We start from the raw sequence: 18,606 nt of genomic DNA on the forward strand, positions 1-18,606 counted from the left end.
CACAATTTTCTTGCCTTTCGTTTTCGTTTTTGTTATATTATCTTCTACCTGGATACCATCCATATCCTGATTTATAGCAAACATCGCATTCACTTTTTCTTTATTACTCTTGCTATCTCGTCATATCTGCACTTGAATCTACGCATCAGTCTTTCTCTCTTTTACTTACAAATATGTAAACATATATCTATATATATATATATATATATATATATATTCGCATAAACTGAAGACCTTTTCTGGATTTTAATTGAACAGTCAACAGCGATAAGAGACTATTGTATAACAAAGGCATTGTTAAAATTCTTCCCCCTTTGGCATTATCAAGAATTTGTTGTGCATGCATTATATTGCAGCAGTAGCAGTAGCAGCAGCAGCAGCAGCAGCAACAGCAGCGGTAACGGCAACGGTGACGGCAATAGTAATAAAGCAAATCCAAAATATATGCTTATGTATTCATACATACATATTTATGTATATGTCTACATATGCATAACAATGATGTTTAGAGAAGCTATGCAGGCATACAAATATACATACGTATAAATACAAACAAATATCTCTCCTTGGTTATATTACACATTGTATTGTATAAAGAAAAAAAAAAAAAAAAAAAATGTTGTATAAAGATTTATTGATGTAGAGAGAAGAGGAAGTGGCGAAGATTAAACTGAGAATTTGCTTAAAATCTATGTGAATCGTTCATTGCGAGAATGGGCTAAGTCTACTTTTCAAAGTAGCCAACCTAACAGTTTTCCTGAGTTCCTTCAATTCGTCAATTTTATATGTCATCACATTGCAGTAGATAGGTAAGCTCAGACCGCTTCCAATCCAAACGCCCCATAAATGATAAGAGCATCATTCGATATGTAGTTCTCATAGATGAAAGACCTTAAGCAACAATAAATGAAGAGTTCATTCATACCTAGACTTGCACCCCTCAAGACATAAATGCACAAATATAACTAATCTTAGGCTTCTCTTGAATATAAGCGATTTATGTAGTATACAGAAAGCGACTTAAACTTTCGAACCGCTAGCTATTCAAGGGGGTGAAGGACTTATGCTGCAATACAAAGCGTCCATTTAAATTATCGAAAAGAGTTATAATTTTTGGTGAAAATTTCATTCATTTTTGGGAAATATTTTTTTTCTTAACTGCCAGCTCTGAGTGTAGTAATAGAACACACACACACTGTCAATTAGTCGATGTTGGCTCGTTTCCTTTTTTTTTTTACTTATGTAATTCAGCTACAAGGCAGATTAGAACTGCCCAGCTATCTCGCTTCTTATACACATACGGGGGACATCCCTTGTGTGTGGTTAACCATTAAAAGCAAAGTTTATCACAAAGTAGTTTTAGCCCTCAAGTCATTCTCTGAGACCTTAAATCAAACCTCCGAACATATAAACGAGTTGACGGAGTAGAATAAATAGGTGAAGAAAATAGGGCATGACTGGAGATATTCACCGACGAATAGATGAAAGGATCAACATTTTCAACTTTTCCACGGAAAATACCAAATTTTTCGAAATGATCGATTTATTTAAATTTACGGACATTTGCTCCAAGATGTGAACGTGGTTTCTTTTCTTCTTTCCAGTCAAGATCAAGGCTCAACTAATCAATTTCAAAGCACATACGTCTAACTTTTGCCACGTAAGCAACATTCACCCGAATTTTTTTTTGTATACCAGATATGCAATTCCAGAAAAAATTTCTGTGATTCAATTTCTCAATTAGTGTGGGATTGTTACCGTATGACATTTAAAGTCAAAGTAGTCAAATCAAAGTTTAATCATAACAGTTTTTAGAAAGTACGAGATTAAAAATCTTAGAACTTAATCATGCACAAAGGACCTTTTCTTCGAAGGAATTTCTCGTTACGTTTCGTATAGTATTGTCCATGAATGTCTCAATTTTTGCTGCAGCATTCGCATTATCATCCTTCTTAATGAAATTCCCTCAGAGTTTTTTACGCATTCGAACGATTGTTTGGTGGTAGGTGAACCTGCTTCAAAAGTCCGCTTCCGGCACAAAAGACTTTTCACTGAGAAGCAATCGACAGTATCGGAAGGCTTCTGCATTGTTTTATTGTCGGCTGTTAAAGAACTTTAAAGCTTACTTTTCAATAGGTTTGGAAGCGCACTGGCAATCGGCAAAGTGCTACTGCTGCTCGAGAGATGTCCTTGGATATTGAAAAATGTGCGAAGAAACATTGCTTGGCAATCGAACAGGTATAGATAACCCCAATGCAAGAGTAGCGTCAAGCTACGTAATGTCGATAAACTATCAGGCAACTTCGACTTAAGCATTCATACGAATCTATCTGTAGGGAATCCGCCTGAGTAGCCGAAGGCGAGGAATCTCGACTAGCAAGTCAATGGTTGTGGGTTCGAATCTCAAGTGCGGTAGAGTTTTTAATAAAAAGCCGTTAGCCTTAGATGCTAGTGCTTTTAAGAGTTTAGTCTTAGAATTTATTTCTTAATTATTAAATTTTAAAATGACGCCTGTTTTCACTTCAAAACGTCATAAAGTAAGATATTCTTTGTTGTCAAATTTCATTTTTATTCTTATCGAATAACATTATAATCTTACGGCTGTTGCAATTCCTATCCAGAAAGAATCGATTTTCTATTCTCAATTCTATTCTAAGTATATTGCAATAAAACCCACTTCTTTCTGCTCTAATCTTATACCCCGAACTATTCCTCATAGCTCCTAACTGCTTGCTGGAATATGACAATTCAACAAAATTTGCATAGATTATTGAAATTATAGAGTACTTACACACTAGTACTTACATAATAGGCTGATATCAATTATGATATGTTATAGATCATATATTTACGAAAAAACACCAAAATTATACCTTTACACGGAGGACATATTACTTTTATGAATTGTTGACCATAAACAAGATTTTGTTGCATATTAATTAGGTGTAGTGTTTCGATGGCTGATTTCATTTCTAAAGTATCCGAAAGCTAAAGGAAACTAAATGCAGCTTTTCTTTTCAATACGAAATCATTTACCTGAATCTCTTTTTCCAAATGAAAACATTAGGAGGGAATGCAAAATTCATATACATGCAGTTGTATGTGTCGGCATCGAGAGATAGATAGAAGGATATAAGTTAATTAAGATGAAAACTGTAAAACGTAACTCGCCTTCGCTGTTAGTTTGATACGATACATATATAAAATTTTGAATATCTTGTCTGTCATCCCTGCTAGGAGATAAAAATCCGAATTTTTTATCGTCTATCGTTATGCTTACAATGCAATTTTATTTGATGGTTGTTACATACGAATGCGCGAATTTAATATAATATCATCCTGTAAGTGTGATTTCCAAATATATATATATATATATATATATATATATATATATATATATATGTATATGTAGCGAAAAGCATTTGAAATTGATTATGGAAAGCTATTAAAATTCCGCTTATTATTTTAAGCACCGTTTTGTGCATATTCTCTTACGTAGTATTACTGTAAGCATTAAATCAAACGGTTTTATGGTGTATGAGAAAACAACATAATATACAATTTATTCAACTGACACTTTTCAATAATCGTAAATGAGGTTTTGACGTATTTATTTATAAGCATGAAATGAAAGCGGAGCGATGGAATCAACACACAATATAACGGAATAACAACACAAATCATTGTAGTATGCCACACGTAAATACTTAAAATAAAATTTATTTTCAATCGCTTTATGTATGCAGAAAAAATCATGGGTAATAATCTTTTATTTTTTTTATTTTTTTTCGTTTTTCTTATTTATTTTTTATTTATTATGATTTTTTGTTACCTGATCGTTTCATTATTATTTCCGCACTTGTTATAAATGCAAAGTGAATAGCGTGGATAGCTTGTGTTTTTTTTTTTCTTTTTTGTTTTGATTGCATATCAATGCATGTATAAATTATTAAATTTCTTATGCTCCTCCAAAATCAGTTATAAATTTTCGGGGAGCAAATAACTGTTTTTTTTTTTTTTTTTAAATTTTGCAAACAAGTTTAAAAAGGGCTGGAAAGAGTCATAGATTTAGTATATTTTGGTATCTGTAATGAATATATATATATATATATATATAGAAGAAATAAATAAGAAGATCTAGAGGCTGACGCATGAAGATGTTATTGTAACGCTGTTCTGTTGAGATAGAAAAAGATTTTTGAAAAGGGATTAAAGATGGACGAGTAAATCGCAGTCTGAATACATAGACATGTGCGCTCGACTATAGATTGCCGTAGTAAAGAAGTGAGCTTCAAAAGGACACGTAGCGGATGAGCGATCGACATACAATGGATTAAAATATATTATTCAGTTCTTTCTAACCTATCATTGCCGGTAACGGGTTTATTAATTTCACGAGGATATATGTGTAACATCGAAAAGGTTTCTATTTACAGGATCATTTTCAGAATTGATTACAGCTTGGCCATCTGTCCATGTTTCATTTTGATGTCTGTAATTTTGTGCACACAATTTTTTGTGCTGCATAAGCAACTCTTTTACAAGCATTCATTAAATGCATACTTATTTTAAATGAGTCTTTAAATGAAAGAAATTTATAATTTTCTGATTTCCATCATTCCCATGCAGAGGCACCAATGAGAAGTAAGGGTGTGACCGGCAAATGATTTTAAAAAGCAAAAGCCAAAAAGACGAACAACATTAAATTTTTGATGCTCTGTTGTTTTTAGGGGGTGCGCTAGAAGTCAAGATTTCACAGATGATGGTATATTCTCCTTTTTTGACCTAAAGAAGAATCTTCTTGAAAATGGATTCGGTCGGATTGTTTTTCTACTTACTCCACATGTAACGGTTAATTTTGAAAAAATCCATTGTATGAAAAAAAAATTAACCCAATAATCGCCGATCTTAATAGCAGGGGCATCATTTAGAACGGCTTTCCTCAATATTACTATTATGCTAGGCAAGGCGGAGTCGTGCATTTAATGGTCACGTTTGCCCGACTAGATTGTTATTACTTGTTTGTGTTTTTTCTCTTTCGATTTTTACTATTTTTACCCTTAAATACTGTACCTTTTATGTCTCTAATACATTCAACTCAAAAATCCGAAATATGCAAATTTTCTATATACTAAATATAAAATGAAATTCGATAGCGTCACTAACATAAAAAAACAAAGAAAGAATTTGGCTATGAATAGATTTATAAATTATAGTTGTTTGTCCATTATAAACATAACGTTCACTACGATTTTCAAGATTAAGTTACGGCTATCGTCCAATAACATAGTTATATAACACGTTGAAGTTTTTTAACTTTTGCGATATTGAGTTTTATAACAAAAGACCGATAGACGGATATCTGATCGGGATATTTTATGAAAATTTTACAATTGCTATGCGGGTAAGGATAAGTAAAACGAATATTGTTTCTTCAGCAGTTCGCATAAAGGCAATGTTTAAATGTTGAAAGCAAGAAGGAACGTCAGCCTCATAGACATTCTTTGTAGTGCAACTGTAAATACTTTTCCCAAAGATAACCCGACCAACTTTTTAATCCAAGCATGACTTCATAAAGTTTTTATATTTATAAGTTTTACTTATATTTTTCTTTGCTATATTGTTCGTAATAATAAAAAATACTAATCGTCTTACCGGTCGTTCATTTGTTATGTTAGACGTCTTAAAACTTTCAAACATATTTCAATATTGCTTCCTATACTTCAACTATGTTTTCTATTAAGTCTTTACGAAAGTCAAGTGTATAACTTTATGACGGATTTGCAACACACAACAATGTATATATATACATTCATATATATATATATATACTTGTAAAATATAAATCTATGTACATATCTGCATTTTTAGTAATTCAATACTTTTTTAAAGTAAAAATATATTTATAGTAACTACCAAATATTGCGGGAATACTCATTTTATCAAAATGCTTGCGACACCAATAAGTAAATCTCTACAGGAATTTCCCTTTTATAGTCTTAGTCCCTTAAATAGTCTTAATAAGAAAAGAGTTGTGAATGCATGCAAGCAGATGCGCAGGTTATGCGTCAAGTCGTTGAAAACGTTCTCTAAATCGCAAAAAATAAGATAAAGCGATGCCTCAAATGTCTCCAACACATTCGAACTATAATTGCAGTGAATGTTCAGTCGGTAAAAGTCTCCGCTTACCGATCAAGTGAACATGTCCAAAGTTGCGGCTTACTTTAAGAAAAGTGAACAAGTACAAGTTACTAAATACTGATATAATTAGCCAGAATCGTTCAAAATTGTCTTTACACTCATAGCACAATGATGGAAATTTTCAATCTCATATTCCATAGGTAACCCTAGGATATAAAACTGTAATATATATATATATTTTTTTTTCACATAGAGTCAGCTAATAGTAAAGACTCGGATATAGCCAAATATAATTTTCTTACTTATTTTAATAATAAATTTTATCATCCATATAATATTGTGTAAGTGATTTCTTAAATATAAATCTGAAAAATTGCTTTGCCACGAAAGATTTTAGGGGTAAAGTGTACAAATCAATAAGAAAACCCAAAAATTTAATATTAAAAACTTATGTATGGGCACATGTGTGTGCACACAAAACCATTAGCAGGCTTTAGAAATGTGTTATGTAACGGCACACTCGGTGCTCTCAGAGTAAAAATTAAAAAAAAAAAAAAAAAAATAGAAAACGTACGTGTACGAATATCATAACCTAGTTCCGGATAAAGCGACAGGTAATGCTTGCTAAAAACTTACATGCATACATATCCCTAGACGTACACAGCTGGCAACACCACATGTGGTACAAGTTTGGTTGCCATAGCATTTATTTGAATACAAATTTTGTGTTTTTGTGTTGTTGGGTTCCTTTCTTCTTTTTTTCTATTTAATTAACTTTGTTATTGATTCAGAAATATTTGGGTTACAGACAAAGAATACATTTCAAAACAATAACAACAAAATTTTAATTTCTTTATTACGCATAATCTTGTATAGCCAGCCATTTCATACAAGTAAAGCAATATTTTCAATAAGAGCCAAGTAAGAATGTTAGAGGCGGGAAATGCCAACCTTTTCGTACCCTACACTACTTCGCTTAGTTAGTAATGCAATGAAAATTATATGTTATTTTTATATTATGTTGGGGTTATTTTTATAAATTAGGCCACGTCGCCTTGGATGCCCCTATATACGGTGCGGTCAACAAAATAGATCTGCATGATTCAAATTCCCTATGGTTGATCTATTAAGTTCAAATTTTCATGATAAAATGTGAAAAAATAGCACTTTATGCCATATTAAGCCTAATATGTATCGGGATCCATGAAATAGACCTATGTTATGGCAAGAGTTTCAAAAATTTGTCCCATCTCACCCCAATTTAGAATGTCGAAATACTATTACTATGCGAAACTTTTTTCTTTATTGACTTATCAAAATAAGGAATTATGTGTAGAGTCTTCGAAAAAGCTTTTTCAAAACGATTCGTCCTTCCTCAAAACAGTGCATCAGTGCATCAAGTTTCATCAAAATAACTCGAAAATTGCGACTGGCAAGTTGAAGAAAAGAATACGGACGGACGGACGGATAGGAAAACGGATAGATAATCTTATCGGTGTAATAAGAAGATGGATCTATCTTAAGCCCTACTAGATGTTACGTACAAACCCGCACAATTTTAATATACGCTGAAGTACAAGCGGAGAATGATATAATTAAGGAAACGTGTAATTTATATGCTTCCACAACATCAAGAACTCACAGCGCAATGCTTATAGACACTAAAACACTGAATCGCATCATTGAATCATAAAATATGCACTTGAAAGGAATCAAATTAAGTGAATAATTTTGTAAGAAAACTATCCTATTTAACTTTCAGTGCCACGTCAATAACTTACAACAAGAACTGACTTTGAAATATTGAAAGATATCTTTCGTTTCCTTCTTCTTATTGTTTGTATAAAAAAAAATTTTATGGAAATTCTTTTGAAATTTGTCAATTTTTTATTATCAGCATAAGAACACTTCGTTAAGACTAAGTATTACATATTTATAAAATAAAGTGAAACGAGAAACTTTTTAATCAATTTCCATTTTCTCTTCTTCTTCTTTTTTTTTTTTTTGGATTTAATCGGTCACGCAGGTAATGTGCATAGCACAAAATGATTATACGCAGGATGTAGTGGAAAGAACGATAATATTTCTGTCCATTTGATTCCTAGATGAAAAATAAACCTGTATCTTTACTCGAGCTTGCCTACTTAACACTAGGTTTGCGAACATATTGCACGTATCCATTTTTGGGAAAACTTGTCGGGTAAATATTGCGGATTCTTACAGTCGCATAAATGATGCTTGAATATTGCCATGTAGCACAAATATTCTCTGGTGATTTAGCAATATGAAGTTTAAAAGGGCGATATGGTCTCTTCGCCCAAAATGTAGAAGAAATTAAAACAATCACGGAAAACAGCGGGCATTTTTTTCAAACTTACCTCTATAACTTTTGACACCGTGAACATATTTCCAAATATTTGCTAGAACGAGCCGTATTTCGATAGATAAATAGTTCCGATCGGTTTACTAACGCGTTCATAATCCGTGATTCAATAGGAGAAGACGCTCATTGAGGTTTTTCACAATTCACAAAAATCACCCATCATGGGTAGAACTAAGTATACAACATGTAGCATTAGCAAAATGGGCATGGCGCAAACAAAAATTAATAAACATATGGTTATGAAATTCGCTTTTTATAAGATACAGTCCGTATCACTGGATCGTGGATATTTTATTCAAGAGAAATACACTTCAAAGTTCTTTGATTTACAATTATATTCCTTAACAGTAGGATCATTTATTTGCAATTATGTTCCTTAAATGTAGGATTATTCACAATTTATTTTGGCCGTACGCTCAACTTCCATATTCTTGCCCGACTACTTCTCCCTTCCACAAATATTCTATTTATATACATTTTTACAAGCATGTTACTATACCTAAATTTATGGTTTTATTTCTAATCCCAGGCTGCTTTCCCTCTAATCGTTTTCATCGGCCTGCAGATGCATGAGGCGCCTTCGAATGCTTCTTTGCTTTATCCTTCTTTAGGGAATTTATTATTAGGGAAAATTACTTAGCTGAAATTAACTGGATTTAGGATTTTCTTTTGCTGCATTATATCATTAAAAATCAATATATAACAACATCAGAATCTTTAAGCTTGATATCAAAAATCTGTCAAATTGATGGGTGCCGCAAATCTAGTGGTAAGAGTTAACGCCATTGTAAATTTAAAAAAAAAAATAGAATTTTTTCGTTGCTTAACAAAGCTCTCTCGAATATGTAGGAAAAGCTATCACTTGAACGGAATTCTTTTCTTGAATTTCTAGGCTGCGGAAAAGTGCTTATGTCAAATGTATTTCTGCAGGAAAGTCACAGTCAAATATATGTTTTACTAGATAATGCTTATCTTTGCCCCATCTACTGCAGTAGATGTCTTTAAAAAACGTTAGTTGAAAGTATTTCCAAATAAAAATTAATTAGTGAGAGGACAATGGAATGAACAACAGGTTGAGAACGATGTTTCTGCTAAGAAATTAATGTTGCTGATGGTAACTATGAGTTCGACTGTTCAATTGAAAATAGAGCGCAAAAACTGGATTTTCCTCTTTGGCGAATGCAACAAAACCAGCAGATTCTATCATAAAATATTGTCGAAAATCGAATGGAAAACAATATAGGAACGTAGTGATGGGAATTTTATGAAACTAGAAGATTGCACATTAGTGAAAATAGTAAAGTAAAAAAAAGGCACACACATTAAGCCACATTTAACATGACGGCCAGCAACATTGCATCAACTCTGACTTATTCAATTCAAAAGACTCGCTATAACTTTAACGCTTTCCACTCGTATGCCGAGTGTTTCTAATGCCAGCTTTTACGTCGAGCTAGGCAGACATATTTATTCACTATATAATATAATAATAATTACACATTGCACATATTCCAATACGACTTGTCATTGAGGCTAAATGTGATGACTTCTTTGCAAACTATATAGTGAAGTTAGTGAGTAAATAAAAAAAAAAAAAAAAAACATAAGGAGTGCAAAGGATTAAAGCAACTTTTCCTAGCGAAAAACGCAGAGTACTGACTCTGTTATTTTAAACATTTCTTATTAATCTTTTTTTGTTGTTTTTCATTTAAAGGCTTTTTTTTTTTAACAAGCAAAACATCCTACGTCATGAAGATTAAATGATTTTTTCCTTTTTACTTTCAATTCAAATTTGGCCCAATGATGCCATGGAGGAATGGCTGCTACTAACTTATTATATATTTCTTACTGACTAATAAATTTCAACAATATATGTATTTTTTTTTTTTTTTTTTTTTTTTTGGGGCTTTTATAGTCGTATTCACCACTAATACTTTACTTAGCTGGAAAACATTTTAATCAACTGTGGGCGCATTATATGGTCCATGAAAGCTATTTTTAATGGCACTACAGTATTTTCGAAATCCCTTATCCCCTACTTTTAAATTCGATGACTATTTCTTTCACTACCTGTTCTCACTTTCTACTGGAGTTTTCGAAAATATTGTCAGATATATGAAAACTTATATCTAACAATTTAACAAAAACTTATATCTTGACAAACCTTAATGAAGAAAGTGTAGAATGAAACAAATTCTACTTGAAATTTGACTCAAATAGCTTTCGAAAAGTCATAAAAATTTTTCTTTAATATAACCGCGATGCATGAACAATAAGATTTTGCTTGCATGCATCCAAATTTCATTCAAAGGTATATGTGTTTGCGGCTTAAGCTATCCTGCTCATTTTTTTTCATAAGCATGTACTTGTGTTATTATCTAGTTTTGTAAGCCCTGCAGCAATAACAACAACAACAATAATTCAAACAAGTAAATCCAATTTGCTCGTGGTCAATGGGTGTAAAATGTTGAAAAAATTTTTCCACTTACAAATTTTTATACTGAGGACATGAGAGAATGCAATTAATCACAAACTGTATGTATAACCTGCGGTAGGTCGTTAATGCCAAAGGCAATAATTGTCTACAAAGTGAATGACGATGACGACGGCGACGCCGACGACGACGACGACGACGACGACGACGACGACAACGACGATGATGATAAAATCACGAAAAGTTACTTATTGCAAACTTTTTGTTGGAAATTTAAATATCAAATATCTCCCCTTATTTTATTTTTCATTTTTTCACTGTTCACGTGTGCGTGCTTATATCTGAGCATAAATATATAACAACAACAAAAAAAGCGCCTTAACGTAAAAAGTTAAATGAAGAGGAATTTCGTTTCTTTGTGCCAGAAGGGGGAAAAGTTAATGCCCTGTGTTTTATATTTGTATTATGTAAGTGTTTACGCGTTTGTGTGTTTGCTTATTTAATATTATTTATTATTATTATTACTTTTACTGTTGTTGTTGTTATTTTTCTTGTATTCCTGAATGATTGTTAAATGTGTTTGTATCCTTATGTGTACGCATAAGTCTGTTAGGCCAAATGTAATGAGCCGTACGGTCTGATTAATTATGTTGCCTCAGGTTAAACACAAATGAAATGAATCTATTTATTCTGCGTTATGTGAGCAGCAATATAACTACAGAAAAGGAAAAAATTTTTTCATTATTTCGCTTCTTTTTGTTTTTTTTTTTTCTGTTTCCTTTTATTTTGAATCAAACTGACATAAACGTGATCTAATTAATTTTTAATACAAAAAAGCAAACAAACATTGCCATTGCGCAAACAGACTCGTTAGGATATGACATTAGCTCGAAGACATTTTCAAGTGATAATTATTTTGAAAAAAACGTAATTTTTCCGTTTCGAAACACTTGGTATATTTAATATTTAATATATATTTTTTTTATTTTTTTTGTATAATTGGAATGGTAATGCGATAATGATGATATCAAAGCCATTTGATGTTTAAGATAAAAAAATTTGCAGAAAAAATCGCAATTTTTTATTTATTTATTTATTTTTTTTTTTTTGTATAATTTTTTGTTGTGGTTAAGAATCATTAAAAATGCAAAAGTTCCTTTCGGAGAAGTTTTTTAATTAATGCGCCAAATGCTCTCAGGTGTCACTACGGGGAAGAACGTTTATTCATTCACACACACACACATATATACATAGATAATTTTTTGGCAATTAGTATGAAGCAAAGTGCAGTAATTGCTTTAGAAAGTTTTAATTAAGAAAATTTTTCGAAGATAAAAGCAAAAAAAAAAACAAAAAAAAAAAAAGATGCAACGAATTCGCCGCACAAGTAAGAGGATTACATATGCATTTTCTAATTTTTAATTCTTGATTGCTTTTATATAATATGCAGCGTAATATCATTATAACATTCATTCATTCATTCATTGAATATTTAAATATAATATATATGCGTTCCTTTCTTTCGATTTTAAGGTAGATTGGCGAGTTTTGATCCAATGCACTCGTCGTTGTCTAACATCTTATCAAATTTGGATCTTTTGCATTTTGGTTGACATAGTTAGTATTAACAAAATCTTATTGCGCTCTGTAGTTTTCGTTTTTCGTTTTTCGTCTTACTGCAGATCGGCTTACAATCAATAAATTGATTTACATTCAGTTCGTTTAAAAAAATTAGTTGGGAAAGTCAAACAGAGAGAGCAGATCCTGTCTGCTCTATACTAGTCTCAAATATCACTTTGCTCCCGCACAACAGTGCTGGGTTTATCGCCGGCTCAGCTGTGCAGCTATCAACTGTGAAATGCCTTTAGTTGTCTTTTTCGTTCATTCGTCCCAGAATCTCACATTTTTAATAATAATTGGATCTTGTTCTGACGCCGGCGCCTTGATGTGAAAGTTGATATAGGCCCGTAGATGCAAAAACTTACGCACCACAACGTAAAAAGTGGAGAAAAGCTCACTAAACTTTGGATTTATCTATAAGCCAATTGGGCTGATAAGTATGCGAATTAAACTCAGCATCGATACCTGTTAGGTATTGCAGTTTACTAGCTAGATCGGTATCCCCGGGCCTGTGGTAAGCATGTTCACAGCACAATCAAGCAAATGCATTTTACTATATCCACTGATTTCGTGGATCAATTTATTTATTTATCTGAAAAGCTTATATGTTGCGTAACACACTCGTCTTGCAAAAGCAAGTTTCATATTCTCCTCAGCAATCGATTCATTTCTACTTAGAAACGTCGAGTCAGCCTTAACCAGGAGATGTCTGTTATACATAAGATGCGTGGCGAATGTTCATTGTCGAGCCATACAGAAATTTGATGCCAAAGTTCTTTCCGTTTGCTTCAAAAACAAGATTATTGTAGATGGAATACCATGTAACACAATGATATAAAAACATAGCATATGGACAAAGCTTCCATTTTGAGCTTTGATCACTAGTGATGGGGAGCGAAACTGAGATGAGTCTTCGGAGGATCGTAGATGTGCTGAAACTCTCACCCTTTCGTGGTGTTATCCTGTCAAGTGTAGCTGTCCAGCTACTCTCCAAAAAGAAGGATTTAATTGTTACTTTCCATAACCCGGAAACGAGTTTTTCTCTTGGAAGCATAAGAGGGGTATTGGAAGAGGGTTCCCCTATATCAGAAAAAAGGAAATTTTCGTCTCCCATTCGATTGTCTGTCATCGAGACTATCGAACTTACGTAAGTTCCGAAATAATAAATGGCTGGGGCACAGTTGAGTGTGTGACGTGTGATGAAGTATTATTTTTTCAAGAAACGATAGTGCGTTGGATGGGCTCCCGGGATGTGTAAATGGCCGAAAGGCTGGCGTGGATGCGACTGCGTACAATGACATAACACCCAAAGCTGTATACCAAGACGTAAGTCCAAAAGTGGAACAAATCATGAATGTGTTGTGTCCACTGGGATCACGTTGCCCAAAGTACGAAAGCTCTTGGTAGGACGAATAACTTACCATCAAGCTACCGGCATGAATGCCTTGTTGCCAGACTACTGTGTACCACCCTTCGGAGAGTATCCTAATGGGTGTCGTTACCCCAAAAGTAGGGCCATTAAGCAACAAGGTTGTAGACAGGTCACGACGCTTGGCAAATAGCAAGAAAAGGGTTTACCCCCATTTTCCATTTTTATACCTCAGGATTAGTAGGGCTTTTCCTACTCCTTGATGGAGTCGATTATCGCTTATAAAATGAACTCAAATGCTATCGGGTGCTGTGCGATTATGTTATCCACGGTACATCGAACGTCATGATTATGCCGTCTATTTAAACGAAATGCGAGTGGAAGCGCTATCTGCTGGTTTCGTAATTATTTACAGAAACAAGCGATATGTGTGCCTACGCATTAAAAGCAAATTTTGTGGAGACTACATGGAAAAAAACGTCAAACCATAAAAATATTCAAAATAAACATCAGTCAAATTTATTTTAGATTTTCAGTCTTTACCTTCGTATTGCTGGAAGCCACTGCCTTTTTAAACGCAGTCGTGTACTTTTGCAATTTTGCCTTCAAATTAGAAGAAATTCATTTTTTATATTCGCATATATCTGCGTTTGTACTTTTATATATATAAACCATCCAAAAAAAAAAAAAAAAATATATATATTTATATATATTTTCGCATAGGTAAGAAAGTTCTTATTGATAGGTGGAATAAGGGAAACATATGGGAGACGTATTTTTCATATTGGCCATTGAATGCATATTTCTTTATTTTACATTTTAGGTGATTCTTACAAACATGTCTGCAGCGCCCGGAGTTTTGTGTTCAATTTGCATGGAATGCTTCAATAAGGATGACTGTGTAGACAGTAAAATCTGCGGGCATATGTATCATAGTACATGCATTCAGAATTGGCTCACTAGGTGAATACGGGCAAAGTTCGAATTGTATAATCTATCAGCTACTTGCTAATTCTTATATGCCAATTATAGATCGAAGCAATGCCCGAAATGCCGTATGAAATGCCGAGGCACTCGCAAATTGTTCCTTGATTTCGATGATACTGGAGATGAGGTGTGATGAGCGAATTGCAAACTAAAATAAAAGATAGCAAAATTAATTTTATGTGTTTGCAGGCAGCAAAGCAATTCGAAAAGCATTATCTCGTTTTACAAAAAGATTACACGGAAGTCAATGAAAGCAATAAACAGATTAAGGAAGAAAATCGGTGCTTATCTCTGCAAGTCAATGCAAGGAATAAGGAAATTTCGTTGCTTCAAAAAAAAAATAAAAAGGATGCAAGCCCAAACACCAAAACGGATAGGGAAACGGACGCGAAACTCACGAACTTCCTCCTAAAAAGCCAGCGATAAAATAAATAAACCAAACAAACTAGACATTTCATCCGCTTTAACACTAACTATTTAGTACTTTCTCCCTACTCTGTACAAATAATTGCGTCTTGTTTTTTTTACGAACTTTTGATTGTGGCATTGGAAAACAACTGTTACGTATTGTTAGGAGTTTGTAAGCTAAAATAGTTGTCATACCATGAACGGGTTGATAGGCATCATAATGTTTCAAATTTTCAAATTTCTTATGCAGTCATGAGCTGAGTAAACGTAGGCCAAATTTCAGTTTTCCATCTGAGCTTTTAGAACTGCGACCGCTTTGAGTATAGATGTTGCATGCAAAGGGACGGACTGAGGAAGATGTTTTCTTCGTTTCAGGCAGGTGCGCTTAAAAAAAATTTATGTATTTTACAGATTCCCTAAGTTATAATTCTACCCCCTCTCAGCTTTTCTGCTGATAAAATATTCTATTTTAAAAGATACTGTTCAACTCGTTTCCCGTTAGCGTCCACATTCTCAATCGACATTTCAGGCAACCAAATTTAAATGCTCAAAATTTTGGGGCCTGGGCGTTTGGGAACCTGAAGCTAGTATGTGCTGTCATGTAGTTACTTAGTTCATAATATAAGTAAACATTTTCTGATTCTCTGAAGACTTTTGAGAGAATGGATTATATATCGAATACTTTATACATTAGTTTTTCGAGATGCCTTAAGCATTTATATCGCAAAATACGCATCATTGTGAAGTTCAGCAATGAATTAATGTCATTGTGATGCCAGCTTTTCATTATATGCTGCGAGAAATGATTTAAATCATTTTATTATCATGCAAGACATCATTGCAGGATGAGGATGTGAAAATATAAATGGATTTTTAACGCAATTTGCAGTTGAAAGTTTAAAGCATGCTTGAAACAGTTATCTGTCAAAACTTTCTTATGGCAACTACACCCACTATATGGCTACTCATTTAATCTTAATACAGACTGAGCTATGTAAGAATATTTGGACAACGGTAATCAAAATTGAGTGTCTACATAGCAATAATAGTTTCTCTCTGTTGAATGTTTTGAAAACTTGAAAACAAAAAAAAAAAAAAAAAAACAAAAAAAAAAACTAGAAAAGTTTCATATACGTAGACACGTTATCATTTCGTTAAAATGTAAGAAAAAAAAGAAAAAGACACAATAACTGACGTTGGAAACAATATGAAAAACCATAAAAACGAGAAAATATAACAACGACACTTGAAAAATTATTTACGTTCTATTATATAAATTGAATTACAATGTGTTAAAATCCAAAAGTTTTTACATTTCGTTATTGAATTTTTTAACCGGTAAAAAGAGGAAAAGAAAAAATCAAAAAATATTTAGAGAGAAAGAGAGAGACAGAGAGAGGGAGAGAAGCGAAAAGAGAAACATCACAATTTTGTTTCATGTTCGTCGACAATTCAATTAATTAAAAGTTTACACAAAACTTTTTTACAGTTATACCTTTTTTAAAAAAAAAAGTGTACATATTAAAAATAAAAAAATAAAAAATAAAAAAATAAAAAATAAAAAAAACAAACTTTAACGCATCAAAGTTTAACACATCATACAAAATAATTTTTGTAGTTTGCTACTAACAAACTTTCATATATATATATACATATATATATATATATATATATGTGTATATACGAATAACAGTACTTATCTAGGTATGCATACGATAAGTGTAGATAAATGTGCAAATAAGTTTATTTTTATGTACCAATGGTCTCACAGGTAACAATCAAATTTATGAATTTTTTTTTGTTTTTTTTTTTTTTTCTTACCACATAACACTTGATAAGACAAACTTTCAATATTAAAAAGTAAATCTGTTTTCTTTTTACATGAAAGCAAGAAAGTTTTGATTTTCCAACGTTGCTTCTATTTTTTTTTTTTTTTTTGTTTGTTTGTCTTTTTTAAGAAAATTAAGTGAAAATATTTCTTTTAATATAAAGTGAATGTTATAAGTTCTCGGAAACTTTTTGCATTAATATATATATTTTAGTATGAATTTTTTTTTGTTTATGAAGAGAAAATAAATATTTTCTACATATATTTTACATTGGACAAATTCATCGCCAACTCCGCAATTCGATTAAATACCACCATTAAATACCCTACACTACACCACAGCACTTAAGTATGCGCGTCTTATTAAAATAAGGCAGATGAATACATGAAAGCTAGACGGACCGAAGGACAGACAGGCTTAGAAATGGTTTTGATTAATAAAAGGTGGGCGTATCGCGCTAGTCCTTCGGGGATTGCATGCATCTGCACGAACATCATACATCCTTGTGTCACGAGGGATGTAAACTATCAAAAGAATATTTGAGTAAAGCCAATATGCTAGCACACTTCTTCATTACAATATAACATAAATTAGGTCTTCTTTCGATGAGTTCCTTTATACGGAGAATGATCTGAGAAATATGCTTAACCCGCGCAAACTTATCATAATTGGTGTACTTATCAAATTAATATTTCTTGCCATTTTTCTTTGGAAAATACTAAATATTAAATTTTCTTAAAGGCCCATATCTTGATAATGGAAAACATCCCTGCCATGAAGATGATGCGATGTAGCTCTACTGGGCTTCTTCTTCCCCAATAAACTGCGAACTCTTCATGCTCTTACTTACTCAAAATTATTCGTAGTCTCGGCAAAATAAGAACAAATTTATGCTCTAAGATTAAATTTTTATAGAAGTTTAGAAGCGGCCAACCATACATGGATTCATTATTATATGAAAATGGGGTAAACCAATGTCTAAAATGAAAGAAAATTCATGTTGATATGCTTTACCGTTTTGTGTTTAGTGCAAATCAAAACAAAAAAAAAAAAATACTTATATAATTATCCTGCAGTTTTCTGAAAATTTTCTCTAAATTAAGAGTATAACTGATATTTGCTTTAAAAGTTGAGAAGAAAATTTTAAAGAATAAAATTTTTAAATAATATTTATTTTCAAAGATTTCCTTCTTGTGTAAGTTTTTATTGAAGAAACGAAACGAAAGTCTTAGCCTGCTAGTTACCATTTTACTTCAATCCGAGAATTTATTTCTTAAGCATAAATAAATTATAATAACAATTACAAGTTGTTAAATATTTTGAAGTCTGGTTTCAAAAATTTAAAAGAATTTTACTAAAATCATTTAAATTAAATTCTATTGTTTGTCTTCTATAGATTTTCAAATTAAAATTTTTTTTTTTCTTCAAAGCATAA

The 18,606-nt window shown here is 32.3% G+C and overlaps 1 protein-coding gene across 1 annotated transcript in view; it reads left to right on the forward strand.

Annotated features, from left to right (window-relative positions):
* The first annotated feature begins 14,785 nt into the window (after positions 1-14,785).
* LOC119632896 (phosphoglycerate kinase-like) overlaps positions 14,786-18,606 on the forward strand; it is a 183,189-nt gene continuing 179,368 nt past the window's right edge. Inside the window, exons 1-3 of the mRNA XM_038026052.1 lie at positions 14,786-14,910; positions 14,980-15,061; positions 15,124-15,215. Coding sequence (XP_037881980.1) covers positions 14,786-14,910; positions 14,980-15,061; positions 15,124-15,215 — 299 coding nt within the window. The remainder of the gene's footprint in view (positions 14,911-14,979; positions 15,062-15,123; positions 15,216-18,606) is intronic.

The sequence above is a fragment of the Glossina fuscipes genome, unplaced genomic scaffold, assembly GCF_014805625.2.
Source record: "Glossina fuscipes isolate IAEA_lab_2018 unplaced genomic scaffold, Yale_Gfus_2 2, whole genome shotgun sequence".
Lineage (NCBI taxonomy): Eukaryota > Metazoa > Arthropoda > Insecta > Diptera > Glossinidae > Glossina > Glossina fuscipes.